This window comes from Odocoileus virginianus, chromosome X, assembly GCF_023699985.2.
Source record: "Odocoileus virginianus isolate 20LAN1187 ecotype Illinois chromosome X, Ovbor_1.2, whole genome shotgun sequence".
NCBI lineage: Eukaryota > Metazoa > Chordata > Mammalia > Artiodactyla > Cervidae > Odocoileus > Odocoileus virginianus.
The window spans coordinates 17,218,676-17,235,287 of record NC_069708.1 but is presented as its reverse complement, the minus strand read 5'-3'; the positions used below and the strand labels follow the sequence as shown (position 1 = coordinate 17,235,287).

Genomic DNA, 16,612 nt, shown 5'->3' with positions numbered 1-16,612 from the left:
CTAGGAGAATAAAGGAGTGAAGCCAGAGTGATATTAGATTATGCTAAAGTTAAGAAAACACTGGGATTACTACTCTTGACACTTTGGGGGTAACCTAGGGTTTTCAAAGCAAGGTCCCAAATATTGCTGTGGAGGTAAGAAGCAGCATGGTTTAACTTGATATGGCACTTCTAAAGTATTTATGGTAACAATCTCTGCCACTAAGCAGCAGATGATATATAACTTTTAAAAGTATACTAAGAAGTACCTTGCCTTGCCCAATCTGTCTTACTGAAATAGCCATGTAGGCAAAGTGAGTCAACAGGTAAGCCCTTAAAACTTGCCACGTGTCACTCCAGAGATAGATACACCTAGACAGTAGTGAGTGTCTGAATGTCAGTAAGTCATCTAACAGCTTCATTCAAACCAACCACATGGCTGAAAATCAAGGTCTCAGTCAATGAAGAAATGGGTATCTTAAGAATTTTAAACTCTCAGAAAAAACAAGCATGAAAGCAAATATGTGTTACCATGAGAATGGAGAGCTTTTGGATTTTTTAGATTTTGTTTGCTCAATGTTATCACAAAACACTGTATGGTTAAACATAACCCAAGGACAACAGCACTAGAATCTATGCTATGTGGCAATACCACTTACTCAGTTATTAGGCCAATAAGCTATGACTGTAGATTTGTAGAACACTTCATATATCTACTGAAACATGAGAATCAAAGGAAAAAGGTAACAGTTTGCTTTAATTTATACTCAAACTCAGTGCTAGTGATAAAGTATATATTATATAGATAACAGGGTAGACAGGATAACCTATAATATGTGTGAAAAAAAGGGGCAACAAAAATATTATTAATTCTAAGAGATCAAATCTAGACTAGGGTGTCCCTAACTTGTCTGAATCATAGGATTCATCTAGATCACTGTGAAAGAGATTCCCAGGGTTCTTCACACAGAGCTTTGAATTTACTTATTAGGAACAGAGTCTAGAAATCAATTTTAATAAGGGTCTCAAGTGATTCTTACAATTAGACAAGAACCAGTTGAACCTCTTACTTCATTAGAAATGACGTCTAAAATCTGTAACAATATTTTTCAGCAAATCACCATGTTTTTATGATCAGAGCCATGAGAGATCACAGAGAAAAAGCCACAGAAAAGCTCCTATGAAAGAGCACAGATTCTGGAGCTAGACTCCCTGGGTTCATACCCCAGCTCTACACATAAGTCTCAGTTTCCTCCAATGTAAAGAGGGCACATCTAACTATATACTATTATGACTACATATGTTATATACATGCTTAGATTAGTGCCTAGAAGTTAGTGATCAATATTTGAACTTAAGTGAAAATTTTCAACTGTGTTAAAATAGTTTAATGACCATTTTTTTAATTTGAAAAAAGTGTGTGATGAATGCCAACTGAAAGTATAATAGTTATACCTAAAAGAACATAAAACAGATCATTTAAAAGGTGCTTGCCTAGATATATTTTATATATCCTAATATATATGTCCCTAATAAATTTTAGAGGAATACCTAGATAGCATACATTACTTTGCCAACAAAGGTCCATCTAGTCAAGGCTATGGTTTTTCCAGTGGTCATGTATGGATGTGAGAGTTGGACTGTAAAGAAAACTGAGCACCGAAAAATTGATGCTTTTGAGCTGTGGTGTTGGGAGAAGACTCTTGGACTGTAAGGAGATCCAACCAGTCCATCCTGAAGGAGATCAGTCCTGGGTGTTCATTGGAAGGACTGATGCTGAAGCTGAAACTCCAATACTTTGGCTGCCTCATGCGAAGAGTTGATTCATTGGAAAAGACCCTGATGCTGGGAGGGATTGGGGGCAGGAGGAGAAGGGGACAACAGATGGCTGGATGGCATCACCGACTCAATGGACATGAGTTTGAGTAAACTCCGGGAGTTTGTGATGTACAGGGAGGCCTGGCGTGCTGCGATTCATGGGGTCGCAGAGTCGGACAAGACTGAGCGACTGAACTGAACTGAAGATATATTAACATGAAAGATAGTCATAGTTCACTGAACTGAAGGAAGAGTTCAGTAGCTTTGCATTTACTGTCTTCCTTAATGCATTTCTTTGTGTGGGCACTGGTTTACTTTAAGGATAGCTAATGGTCCAGAAAACTCAACAGCTAACACCTTAGCAGGGATTACCTATTAGCCGGCTAAGAAGATACACAGCCAGCTAAAAGATACAAATGTGTATCTCAGACTCTAAATAATAGAACCATATATCTATCTGGTGATTATATTAGAAAGATTCCCATTCAAACATCATAAAAGGAATTAGAGTTCTACCTGTCTAGAGGCAGCCATCACATCTAACCCATTTATTCTTTTCTTCCTTTACTCCCAGTTTCATCAACAAGAATAAATATCTCACTGCATGGCCCAAGTCAAACCCCCAGAAATTCTGATTCCCCTCTCATCTCCACCACTCAATAAATCAATACATCTATTTTATCTTCTATCCTTTGTCTTCCTTCTTATCTGAAATGTAACAAATACCTTCTAATATGCCTCTAAATGTTCTGCCCTCCACTGAGTACTTATCTTGCTGGCAAGTGATCTAACATGCAAATTTGGTTATTAAAAAGATTAAAAATTCTAAAGGCTTCTCATTAGCAGCAGCTGTCTATGTTAAGTCTACTTGAAATGTTTAACAACAAAATTTTAAATCTATACTCTTTAGCTGATATAAATGATCCAGTAGGGCTTAATCCTGAGAGACATTTTAAAGTTTAAAGAAGAAGAAACTAAGCTTGTTTGCAGTATATGGGGTATGTGGAAAAAAGTTTATGTTCATTAAAACGGTGGAAGGAAACCAAAAGAGATGTTAATGCACTAAGTTTCCATGAAAATATTCCTAAGGAGTTAGGCTATGAACTTTTCAAGTCAAGTTCATTGCAGTATGAAATGAAAGAAGTAATCAAGATAATGAGTACTCATTCCTCTGACTCATGCCAATGTAGGAGACATCTGGAAGAATGTGAAGGAGAGTATGAAGATGACTGTATTTTAGAAACACAGCTAGGAGGTAGAAATTTTGAGATTTACTAAATGACTTACTTAGATAAATGACTTTATGAAATTACAAGGTTCCAAAAGACTCGACTTGAATTTAAAAGTACAAAAAAAAAAAACCAAACAAGAATGATATTGACTTTTAAAAATAACTATAGGTAATTCATGCTCAAAATGATAACAAAGAATTAGTCGGTGACAAAAGGAGAGAACATCATGTCCCATTATTAATCACTCGGTGCAAATACAGTTCATAATTTTTAATAATCCCAAATTTTTCATAAATTTTGCATAAACTCACTGGTGTTGAAACTTGACCTGGGGCTTTTTAGAGTTTTTACTTAGCTCATCAGAGTGACCCTTTATGTTTTACTGTAGAAATATTAATGTATTTGATTCCAGGATACTGCCATAAACTGGTGGGAGGATAAAATAAACACACTAAGGATTTCAGAATATCAAAAAGTATTTGGTCTAAGGGGTCTGGGATAAAGGACTATGGAGCTGTAGTACTACTTTAGTCTTTTCTAAAATGTTCCCCTCTCTAAGAAGTGCCTTCCTCTGTGCTCTCCCATGGTTTTTGTTTTAAAACAGTATCTCCATCATTAAACCAAAGATCATGTATTTTTAACATTTTGACTATTCCCCCCATTTATTTTAAGCAGTCTGAGAAGTGATCAGATCCTTCTGTCACCTAGCACAATACCCGAGTTCCAACTCAGTTTATAGATTAAACAAATAAAAGAATGAAAAGAACTGGGTAGAGTTGAATGAGTGAGTGTATATGAAGGCACAGGTAAATTCTGCTTAGATTCTTTATGGTTGGGCAGACTTACTATTTAACCATGAAAACCTAAAAATCACACATTGTAAGTTCACACTATTTAAGAATTAAAAGCAGTAATGCAAGGAGAAAGCTAAGAAAGAACATCTTTGTAAATCTTCTCCATTCACTTCTTACATCTAGCAGATATTTTTTCTTTGAAAACAGCCTACAATTCATATCATCAAATGTCAATGAATCAATACTTTACTGAAAGATAATTCAAAGGAGGAGAAAGGTGGGTGTAAAAATTGCAGTTAACAGTAAAGATGGCTTAAGATACCAAGTGGTAAAAGTAAGTAGAAAATTCAAGCACACATCTAAATAAAGTGGAGAAATGGCTGACAAGAGAAGTGCGGGTCAGATATAAGGTACAAATAGGGATTTGAAAGAAAGTTTGTATTTGCGCCTTTGTATGTTTAGAATAGTTTGTTGTTGCTGGTGGCCTCAGCAAGAGAAGTGACAGGAGCATATTGAGGTAGAAAGTCAAAATACTGTGGATGGTGAACAGGAAGGAGATGAAGAAAATGACTCAAAGTAGAGGGAAGGAACTATAAGGGAGGACCATTTCTTAAAAATTGGTATAGCTCACAAGCCAGTGCAAGTACTGCTTTGTTTGCTGGCAGAGTACTAGATTTGAAGAGCAAAGCAATGATGTGGATACAGTTTTACAGTGAAACTGAGCTTGTGGGAAAAGACTCCCTATTTCTGTAACAATACATTCTCTGTGTTCTCTTCCAACCTTTACCTAGTTCTCCTATTTGCTTTTCTTAAATAGAAGTATTTCCCCAAGTTCTGTCCCTAACTCCACCCATCCCCTTCCTCTCAAGGCCATCTCAAACCACTAGCTAGAAGACCCCCTAGTCAGTCAGCTCTGACTTTTCTCTCTGGAATCCTGCTATTTCCTATGGCTTCTGAAAAACTACAGCTTCTGATAAACCAGCTTCCATACAACTACTTCACTGGCTCTTCAAACCTGTTACTGTTTCAAAATGAAGCTCCATGTCACAGATACATGCAAGTAGCTTTTACATAGACAGATATGGGCTTAAATCTTGACTCTAACCAAACGGGTGACCATGGGATGTGGAGAGGCACACCTGAAATACAGCCTGGGAACCATTTTGCTCAGTGCCTGGCTAAGGATCAAGCTCAGTTTACTAACTAACATTATTACTAAACCATTTAGAACCCAGAATTGTATCTTATCATCCAGAAGCTACATTCCATTTAACTACCAGAAACATCTTTATAAGACTCAAATTAGATCTTATTAGTTAAAAACTTACTCAAAGCTCTCCAACAGAAAAAACTTAAGTCTGGCACACAATATGCAATTTGCCACTAAGTACTTTCTACTACTCATCACACATACAAGCCAGAATGTATGATCAACTGTTTTCAGCGTGCATACACACACACACACACACACACACACACACACACACACACACAGTAAAGCTGTATCATACAATATATACATTTCAGAGAATTCCTTGGTGGTCCAGTGGTTAGGACTCCAAGCTCCCACTACAATATATATATTTCAACTTGTGCAAATATACAGTAGGGAAATCAGGAGGGAGGGCAAAGGAGGTAGGTGTTAGGGAGAAAATGAGAGCAGGAGGAAGCGAAGATGTCGAAAGTTGAGTATGAATTTACCACCTCTAGGCAGCTGGATTTCCTCTAAGATTCTCACAATGTAAGCAGCTTATCATGCTGAGTAAGATTTCAGAGTTAGTATAACAGGGCTGCTCCACGAAAGTCAAATATTTTTCCTGGTACTCTACTGAAGAAAAGGGATTCATTCCCTCATTTGAGGAAAACATGACTGTGTTGGACCAAACAAGACATGGTACTATTTTATGGATGAAGTGAAGAACCTTTCTAATGGTTCAAGAGTTTGGTCTTAAATTGGCGTAAGATGCTATACTTCTATCTTCTCCCTGCCTCCACATCTTCACCCTTCACACAAAATATCTGCCTCCCAGAATACACAGACTGCTCTGACTCCATGGGGCTGGAAAGTACTAAGTGGATCTGTTGTGTTTCTTTCAGTCTGTTATTTTATGCATTAACTTTTACTTCAAAACAGGAACTATGCCGTGTGTGTGTATGTATGTGTGTGTGTATATATATATATGTATGTATGTGTGTGTATACATATATACACAATATATATATATATATATATAAAAAACACTCTCAGTGCCTAACCCAGAGCCTTGAATATCGTCAGCAAATACTCATTAAATAAAAAGAAAGTACAAATAAAAGGAGCAATGGTGGCTGGCAAAATCCTAAATGTATTTAGGGAATTGGGATCAAATGATAGGTAGATTAGACCAAAAGGCAGAGGAGTCAAGAGATCAAACTGTCAACATCCTTTGGATCAATAGAAAAAGCAAGAGAATTTCAAAAAGACATCAACTTCTGCTTCACTGACTACACTAAAGCCTTTAACTGTGTGGGTCACAACAAACTGTGGAAAATTCTTAAAGAGATGGGAATACCAGATCACCTTACCTGCCTTGTGAGAAATCTATATGCAAGTCAAGTACCAATGGTTCGAACCGGACACAGAACAACAGATTGGTTCCAAATGGGGAAGGAGTACATCAAAACTGTATATTGTCACCCTGCTTATTTAACTTACAGGCAGAGTACATCACGCAAAATGATGGACTGGATGAAGCACAAGCTGGAATCAAGATTGCCAGAAGAAATATCAATAACCTCAGATATGCAGATGACACCACCCTTTTGGCAGAAAGCGAAGAACTAAAGAGCCCCTTGATCAAAGTGAAAGAGAGTGAAAAAGCTGGCTTAACTCAACGTTCAGAAAACTAAGATCATGGCATCTGATCCCATCTCTTCATAGCAAATAGATGGGGAAACAGTGACAGACTTTAGTTTTTTGGGCTCCAAGATCATTGCAGATGGTGACTGCAGCCACAAAAGACGCTTACTCCTTGGAAGGAAAGCAATGACCAACTAAGACAGCATATTAAAAAGCAGACATTACTTTGCCAACAGAGGTCCATCTAGTCAAAGCTAAGGCTTTTTCAGTAGTCATGTATGGATGTGAGAGTTGGACTCTAAAGAAACCTGAGCGCCAAAGAACTGATGCTTTTGAACTGTGGTGTTGGAGAAGACTCTTGAGAGTCCCTAGGACTGCAAGGAGATCCAACCAGTCCATCCTAAAGGAAATCAGTCCTGAATATTCATTGGAAGGACTGATGCTGAAGCTAAAACTCCAATACTTTGGCCATCTGATTTGAAGAACTGACTCATTTGAAGAGACTCTGATGCTGGGAAAGACTGAAGGTGAGAGGAGAAGAAGATGACAGAGGATGAGATGGTTGCGTGGCATCACTGACTCAATGGACAGGAGTTTGAATAAACTCTAGGAACTGGTGATGAACAGGGAGGCCTGCTGTGCTGCAGTGCATGGTGTCACAAAGAGTTGGACACGACTGAGTGACTGAACTGAACAGAACCCAAAATAAAATGAGTCACTTCCAGTCTTTAGAGCTGTTACATATATATGGTTTCCATACTGTACCATCCCTTTACCTTTAGGTGATCTGAGTTAGCCTCTAGTTTATGCCCATTTTCAACTTACTATTATCTTGGATGACTTTACATAATTTTTTCTCCAGAAAGTAACCTCAAACTTACTCTTCAGCAAAAAAGACCAATCTGAAACATAATAGGATAATTCCACTACCAATCACATTTATAGAGTATGGCACCTAAGATCAAGCATTTTAAAGGATTTGTACATTACTTGTTATGGCTTATTTTTTGTTACCTTTTGTCTCCCCCTATCACTTCTGTCTAGGACTAGATAAACTAGTGTAAATGATAAAGGAATAAAATAATACAGCTACACAATTTTTGTTTGAATAATATTTTAGATTTGGGTTTGAAATCCCTTTAAGAAGCTAGGGTTCTTTTCAAAAGACAATATTTTGAAAACAACACATGCTGGCCAAATTAATACAGCTGTAGGAGAAATACTTTAAGGTAAGTATTATTTTAACAAAGATGAAGACAAACTAATTTTATTCGTGAGTATAAAGCAGTGCATTTTCAAAACGAGTTTTTGAGATCAATTCTTTAAAGATACTGGTCAAACAAATACGTTTTGGAAATATAATACATTATAATCCTTTTCCCCCACTCAAAAAATATACCAACCCTTACAATCTCTAAAACATTTTACCAAAAATTAAAAAAACAAAGGACCTGTTGAACTTTATGTGAAGTGAAAGCATCTCAGTCGTGTCTGACTCTTTACGACCCCATGGACCCATGGAATTCTTTAGCCCAGAATACTGAAGTGGGTAGCTTTTCCCTTCTCCAGGGGATCTCTCCAACCCAAGAATCAAATGAACCCAGGTCTCCTGCATTGCAGGCGGATAATTTACCAGCTGAGCCTCAAGGGAAGCCCATTGAATATATAATCCATCATTCCCATATTTCTTTGACCAGAGTTCCCCACCTTTTGGGGTTAGAAGTAGCAGTGGTAGAAAATACTCTGGGGAAACACTGCTATCTAGCTCTGTTTGAAAATATTACTCCTAAAAAAACTTATAAAGTAGCTAGGATAGAAACTGTGATAATAAATGAGACGCTTACTGGGATATATGTATTCCATGTAATTTGTATTAAGTGTTTAAAACAGATAAGAAAAGCGACAATTATAAGATGGATTACTTAATTAAATTTTAAAAAATTAACATTTAAGCCAAATGCCTATTTTAAATGCTAATTTTCTGTACCAGAAAATATTATCTGATGCCTTTCCCTCCCTCTGATACTAAGTGCAATCTTTCAGTATTAAAACTAAAGTTGCTCCTAGGTATTGAGTGGTTGAGCACAGGTTTGTGAATCTACTGGTTTAGAATTATTTGTGCCTTTGTTTCTCTTTGTACCACAGTGTACTGATTATTTTGAAGGGAAAAATACTTTTAACATGTGGATTTGCTTATATTATGTTTTGTTAAACATCTGGACCATTTTGTTTTGATGTCAACATAATTCTATTGGGCGGGACAAAGTATTGAATAGTTAACACTCCCCAAAAAGAGAGGGACTACAGCAGTTTTAGAAAGCACTTACTTAATCATTTCAAAAAGCTTTGGATCTGAGACCTTGATATTTCGTGCCATATTCCAGGAAAGATGAACCATGGGTACTATTGACTTCACACTTTGCAATTTGTTCCATTCGTACCGTTCCACTGCCAATTTATACTGGCAGGCTAGGAAAAAAAAAAACAGTTATAAAGCAACCCAAAGTACCAAAGATATGAAGATAACCACTATCACTTTCTTAGATGATACCATCAACACCAATTCTAAACATCTCAAAATATTACAAAAATATTTTAATTGTGATAATAATAGTAGTGGTCATGTAAAGAATGCTTACTCTAACTTTGTGCTACACACTGTGCTAAAGTATTTCACGATATTATACCATTTAATCTTTGCTGTTATCTTATTAATTTTATCACTTCCATTATACAGATGAAGAAATTGAGGCCCAGAGAGGTTCTGTAACTTGCCCAAAGTTGCAAAAGCCAGGTCTGGTCCTAATCCAGGTCTTCTGGCTTGGGAGGCCATAATCTTAATACTGCCTACGGGCAGGCATAATTCAAACAGATTTTAACATAATAGGGCTAAATATATATGACATATCAGATAATGAAAGATTTCAAAGAATGCATAATCACTGTACTTTGCTCTCTCCCATAAAGGGTTTTTCCTTTATGAAACAAAATCAAGCACTCTAAAAAATTATTGAAAGTATCTCTTTCTTGCATATAAAACATAAATTTATCATTTGGTGAGATCTACAGTCTTGGATTTCTATTTGTTAATTTACTATCTTGTACTACAAGTTAAATTTTTACTCAAGGAGACATTCTTCCTCTGATTTCTAGTGAGCTACATTCCAAGAAAAAAAGAATAAACTCATCAGATACAATCCTTTATAAACTTAAGTGTTTTTCTTAAAGTCATAGTCTTTAAAATACCTGTAAGTGGACCAACATTCCAAGCAATGTTGTTGCACCAGCCAACAGCCTGAACCCAGTGCACGGTGCCTGCATTTATCCAGACCAAATCTCCAGGTCGCTGAATAAACCTATACACTGGAACATTTGCTTCATAAAGATCTTCAAGGTTGGGCCACCAAGAACCCATTAGGAAATTCAAATTATTTCTGAAATAAGAAAAAATATTACAAATGGATCAAGTACTTTAATAAGCTCCTTGCATGACTGAAAGACAATGTCAGAAGTTTTAAAAAATACGGTTATTCATTGTACTGAAACTTACAGCTTATGCAATGAGAAACTGTAGTATATAAAATGAGTGAAATTAATTACAGTTAAGTAGTGGATGACTTATCTAAATATCAGTATTACTACCTTCAGTTGATTTTTCAAAGATCCAAATGAAATCAAAAGTTATTTTAAGTAACACTTACATACATTAACCTTTAATTTCATTTCACTAAAGTCTATTTTGATTAAACTCTTTTCCTTGGTGCACCTAGAAAACTCTAAAAGGTAAATGGAAGGTGGGGTTGGCATCAAGCTATTTAAATCCATAAACAGGAACTCTATGGCAGATACAAGTTCATTTTCTGAGGAAAAGTAGAAGAGAAAGAAGAAATGTTCTCTATTGCTGGTTTGAATCCTAAGCAGGAAAGGAGGATAGCGTATCAGTCTCTGTACAGTTTTGATGACTGATTGACTAAAACGATGCAGTTAAAAAATAAACACTCATACACATGTACAAATATTGATAACAATCACCACCACCACCACTATACTTTAGAGACAACACGTTACTAAGCTTTTCCTTTAAAATCTGGCTTTTAATTCTATTTCATCATGATATGAAATATTTTTATAACTACAGTTTAGAAAAATTTGTCTGTAAAGCGGAATATGGTTATAAACAAATCCTAGCCCTATTTATCCCATGTGCTCTTGTTTTAAAATTGGAGAAAACTTTCTATGCAAAAGCACGCATGCAATCAATACCATCTAATAATCAATAGCTAGGGTAAAAAAACAACTCAAGCTAATAACAATGACAAAAAATCAAGTATCTTCTCTATCATATAGTCAAGTGACTGGTTATTTCATGACAAATATAAAGTCATAAAACAAACTATACAGATATGGTCAAATCAGTTAGTATTACAAGCAAAAATCCTTCTGTGAAACAAAATTACACTGAAATGCAGAGGTAGCAACTGGTATTTCTGAAACTTAGTTAAATTTACCTAACTCTTCAGACTTTTTTATTATCCCCATGTTCAAGCTTTTAGACATCATCTGCCTATTCCAATTACCTATTCCCATGTTACCTCTCCATTCAGATAGAAAAAAACACTACATGCTAAAAATAGTTGATCCTACTCAGAAATAATGAAAAAGGATCACTGTACTGTAGCTACAATATACTAAATAGTATCTCAAAGTTTAAGAAATAAAAATATTTCTGAAGCACCATAGAGATTTTCTGTATGATACAGTTCTTTCTCTGCTACCACCAGACTGCTGGTCCAGTAAAGATTAAAATGGATCAGGTTATTTCACAAGAGCATTTGACTCTTTTAAAATTTCACATCTTGAGCTTTCTTAGAAAATAAAACGTGACTGACTTCTGCTTGTATATAAAGAAAGTCTGTCATATTATAGTTGTTTTTGCAACTATATTTATATAGTATATATATACATATATATACTATATATAGTAAAAATGTAAACTATATTTAAATTTCATGCTAAATCAAGATATTTACAGCAAGGATCTTTTAACCCAAAATTTGCAAACTGTAAGTCAGTATGTATAATAGGTGTATAATTAATTTTCAAAGTCTCTCATATATAAATGTTTTAGGTGGTTTTCCCCCTCTTTATCCTACTGGGCTGGAGAGGAAATAACACCAAATTATGTATAATTTATATTTTTAGCTGTAATAATTTTCCAATTTAATTACAAATGGAAAAAAATCAGGATCTTAAGTAACAGTAATTTTTTAAACAAAATAAGACAAATAATTAAATTTAAATTAATGAAAACAATTCCCAAGTACCCTTTAACGGAAGATAATTAAACAAAGTTTCTAGGAACTTAAGGAAAGGAACATTTCCATTATATGAATTCTTTCAATTCTAGGTGACAAAATCTGAAGCTATTGTTTAAATCTTACAAAATTGCGTTATAAGAAAAGTTACCAATGTAGTTTTAAAAAGAATTTGTATCATGATGATACAGCAAAGAGTAATACATTCAAGTTTAAGTTAATAACAACCTCTAAGGGTGCTCAATTATAGAATTCCTTCCATTTCTAAAGCCATTTATCTAAGAACAATGTTTCTTTCACATAAACAAGTATTTATACATCAACTGCTTAATTAACCCAGTAAACAATACAACTTTCTACCCATTAAATTCAAGACTATCACTACTGCATGAAGTGGTTTTGAAGTATCTATCTTTTTTTTTTTTCATTTATTTTTATTAGTTGGAGGTTAATTACTTTACAATATTGTAGTGGCTTCTGCCATACACTAACATAAATCAGCCATGGATTTAAATGTGTTCCCCATCCTGAACCCCCCTTCCACCTCCCTCCCCATCCCATCCCTCTTAAAATACTCCCAATAACACAAAATAATAGGTTTATAATCAAATCATTTTATAAATGAATTTCCTGCTGAATGGTAAGTGAAAATTGCTTACATGCATTAGGATATCCAGCTTAGTAAGTTGCCCTTTACAATAACTGTTTTCAAATAATTATGTTTAATAAAATTCAGTTTGGAAACCTACTTTTCACAGAAGTCATTCAGAACACCCCAGTAACCTTCCGGAACAACAAACCATTCACAGTCACCTGGACCAATATTAATGTTAACTGAACAGAAATTGTTATTTTCTTGATGACCTGAAATGTGAAAAGAAAAAAAATAATCAGCATACAATAAATTCTATAGAAAAATGTGTCTTTAGGAATGAAACCTTAGAAATGTTCAACAGAAAATGCTCCTGTGTTATTCAATTGTTTATCAGTATATGTCAAGTCTTAGAGCTGAGTTTGGTCAACTCCTAACTTTTTCAGTAGGAGCTCTGTGGAAGACAACCTAAATCACAGTTAAAAGCTTAGGTTGTGAAGCCAGGTTCCTTGGCTTAGTTATTATGTGACACTGGGCAAGTTTCTAAACCTTTCTGATTCAGTTTCCTATAAGATCTGGTGATAATGATTCCAATAAGTCAATGGGTTGTTCTGAGAAACAATGAAACACAGACTGCTTTGAATACTGCCTAATACATGGTAAGTAATAAATATTGGCTATTATTGATATTATTACCACTACTTCCTTGTGAACTAATTCCCATTTCTTACAAGTAGCATTAGGACATCAGTAGAGAGGCAAGAAGTCTGATTTTCAAACTGTATGTAGTGGCAGGAATGGTGTCAACAAAAATGGCCGAGCAGGGAACTTGGGGAACTCGCCAGAAATACCAAACAACAAAAATAACAAAAACACCTGGTGAAAACTGTCAGAAGCAAACTCATCAGAAATTTGGACAATATAGTCAAAGGTTTACAGAAACGAACAACTGACCAAAAGAAAGGTGACTTAAACACAGTAGATATCTGTATGTCACTCACCATATCTCCATTTCTACCACTGCTGTGACAGTGAACTTAAAAAATAGTAGTGTGAATTCCTAGTGTGAGTGTCCCTGGTTCTCGAGGGAGCAGAATAGATCTTGTTCCCAAAGAATTCTGTTCTGTCTACCCTGCAGTTTCCCCAAAAGGCTGACAGAAAAGGGACTTCTCGTTCTTTCACCTAACTCAGAGCCCTATCAGTACAAGTATTTCAATGCAGGAGGACCTCCCAAAACACTGCCAGACTAAAGAACAAGCTGATGCCACCAAGGGCAAAAAACAAAACAAACAAAAGAACCACCTGGAGAAAACGACAGACATCCCGAACGCTTGGATGGAAAAGCTGGGGAGTGAGATTTCACAGGAATAAAGGCTTTGAAAAGTTCCTCTGGATACTGCAGAATTTAGAAGCCACATACATGCTCAGGGCAAGAGTAGTTTACAGAAATCTATCATATCACTGCCGAGATAATTAATGGAAAGGACACTTCAGTGCCCATATATGACAAGGAATATAGTCTTTGTAAAACCAGTGTGACTACTACATATAAAAGGGATTTCATGTGGCTCAGAGGGTAAGGAGTCTGCCTGCAATGTGGGAGACCTGAGTTCGATCCCTGGGTCAGGAAGATCCCCCGGAGAAGAATATTGCAACCCACTCCAATATTCTTGCCTAGAAAATCCCTTCGACAGAAAAGCCTGGTGGGCTACAGTCAATAGGGTCATAAAGAGTCGGACAAAACTGAGTGACTTCACTCTCACTAAATATAAAAATAGATAACTAATGAATACCTACTCTATAGCACAGGGAACTCTACTCAATACTCTGTAATGGCCTAAATGGGAAAAGAATCTGAAAAAGAACAGATATATGAATAACTGAAAAAAAAAAGTGTGGAAACTCACTAAATGAATAAACTATAGCCCATAACAAGCAACAGTAACAAACCTTACCAAAGAGAGGAGACTCTGATTTCTGCTAACTGCCACAACATAATATTCAAAATGTCAAAATACTAGCTGAGCACTATGCTAAAGGGACAGAGACTTCAGAGACCACATTCTACAAATACTCAAAAAATCAGTTTTCAACAAAAACTCATGAGGTATGTAAAGAAACAAAGTATGGTCTAGTTATAGAAAGAAAAAAAATCAGAAATAAACAAAAGGTATTTCTTAAAAGGCACAGACACTGGACTTCAGAGACAAATAACTTTATACCAACTATCTTAAAATATACATAGTTAAAAAAAACATGTTCAAGAACAAAAGGAAACAAGGAGAATGATGCCTCAACAAACAGATTATCAATCAGTTCACTTCAGTCATTCAGTCCTGTACAACTCTTCGAGACCTCATGGACTGTAGCACACCAGGCTTCCCTGTCCATCACCAATGCCCAGAGCTTATTCAAACTCATGTCCATTGAGTTGGTGATGCCATTCAACCATCTCATTCTCTGTCGTCCCCTTATCCTCCTGCCTTGAATCTTTCCCAGCATCAGGGTCTTTTCCAAGGAGTCAGTTCTTCACATCAGGTGGCCAAAGTATTGGAGTTTCAGCTTCATCATCAGTCCCTCCAATGAATATTCAGGACTGATTTCCTTTAGGATGGACTGGTTGGATCTCCTTGCAGTCCAAGGGACTCTCAAGAGTCTTCTCCAACACCACAGTTCAAAAGCATAAATTCTTCTGCGCTCAGCTTTCTTTATAGTCCAACTCTCACATCCATACATGACTACTGGAAAAACCACAGCTTTGACTAGACAAACCTTTGTTGGCAAAGTAATGTCTCTGCTTTTTTAACATGCTGCCTAGGTTGGTCATTCCTTTCCTTCCAAGAAGCAAGCGTCTTTTAACTTCATGGCTGCAGTCACCATCTGCAGGGATTTTGTAGCCCAAAAAAATAAAGTTTGCCACTGTTTCCATGGTTTCCCCATCCATTTGCCACGAAGTGATGCGACTGGATGCCACGATCTTAGTTTTCTGAATGTTGAGTTTTAAGCCAACTTTTTCACTCTCCTCTTTCACTTTCATCAAAAGGCTTTTTTTAGTTCTTCACTTTCTGCCATAAGGGTGGTGTCATCGCATATCTGAGGTTATTGATATTTCATCCAGCAATCTTGATTCCAGCTTGTACTGCATCCAGTCCAGCATTTCACATGATGTACTGCGCATATAAGTTAAAGAAGCAGGGTGACAATATATAGCCTTGACATACTCCTTTCCCAATATGGAACCAGTCTGTTGTTCCATGTCCAGTTCTAACTGTTGCTTCTTGACCTGCATACAGATTTCTCAGGAAGCAGGTCAGGTGGTCTGGTATTCCCATCTCTAAGAATTTTCCACAGTTTGTTGTGATCCACACAGTCAAAGGCTTTGGCATAGTCAATAAAGCAGATGTTTTCCTCGAACTCTCATGCTTTTACGATAATCCAATGGATGGTGGCAATTTTATCACTGGTTCCTCTCTGTCTTGTACAAATCCAGTTTGAACAAGTGGAAGTTCATGGTTCACATACATATGAAGCCTGGCATGGAATTTTGAGCATTACTTTGGTAGCACGTGAGATGAGTGCAATTCTGAGGTAGTTGGACATTCTTTGGCATTGCCTTTCTTTGGGATTGGAATAAAAATTGACCTTTTCCCATCCTGTGGCCATTGCTGAGTTTTCCAAATTCGCTGGCATATTGAGTGCAGGATTTGAAATAGCTCACCTGGAATTTCATTACCTCCACTGGCTCTGTTCATCATGATGCTTCCTAAGGCTCATTTGACTTCGCATTCCAGGATGTCTGGCTCTAGGTGAGTGATCACACCATCATGGTTATCTGGGTCATGAAGATCTTTTTTGTATAGTTCTTCTGTGTGTTCCTGCCACCTCTTCTCAGTACCTTCTGCTTCTGTTAGGTGTATGCCATTTCTGCCCTTTATTGTGCCCATCTTTGCATGAAATGTTCCCTTGGTATCTCTAATTTTCTTGAAGAGATCTCTAGTCTTTCCCATTCTGTTGTTGTCCTCTATTTCTTTGCACTGATTACTG

At 36.3% G+C, this 16,612-nt stretch overlaps 1 protein-coding gene across 15 annotated transcripts in view; it reads right to left on the bottom strand.

Annotated features, from left to right (window-relative positions):
• KDM6A (lysine demethylase 6A) overlaps positions 1-16,612 on the bottom strand; it is a 179,744-nt gene that overhangs the window by 8,932 nt on the left and 154,200 nt on the right. For all 15 annotated transcript variants that reach the window (XM_070461821.1, XM_070461816.1, XM_070461817.1 and 12 more), the window contains 3 exons: positions 12,726-12,840; positions 9,908-10,095; positions 8,989-9,130 (listed from right to left, as the gene is read on the bottom strand). In XM_070461821.1, coding sequence (XP_070317922.1) covers positions 8,989-9,130; positions 9,908-10,095; positions 12,726-12,840 — 445 coding nt within the window. The remainder of the gene's footprint in view (positions 1-8,988; positions 9,131-9,907; positions 10,096-12,725; positions 12,841-16,612) is intronic.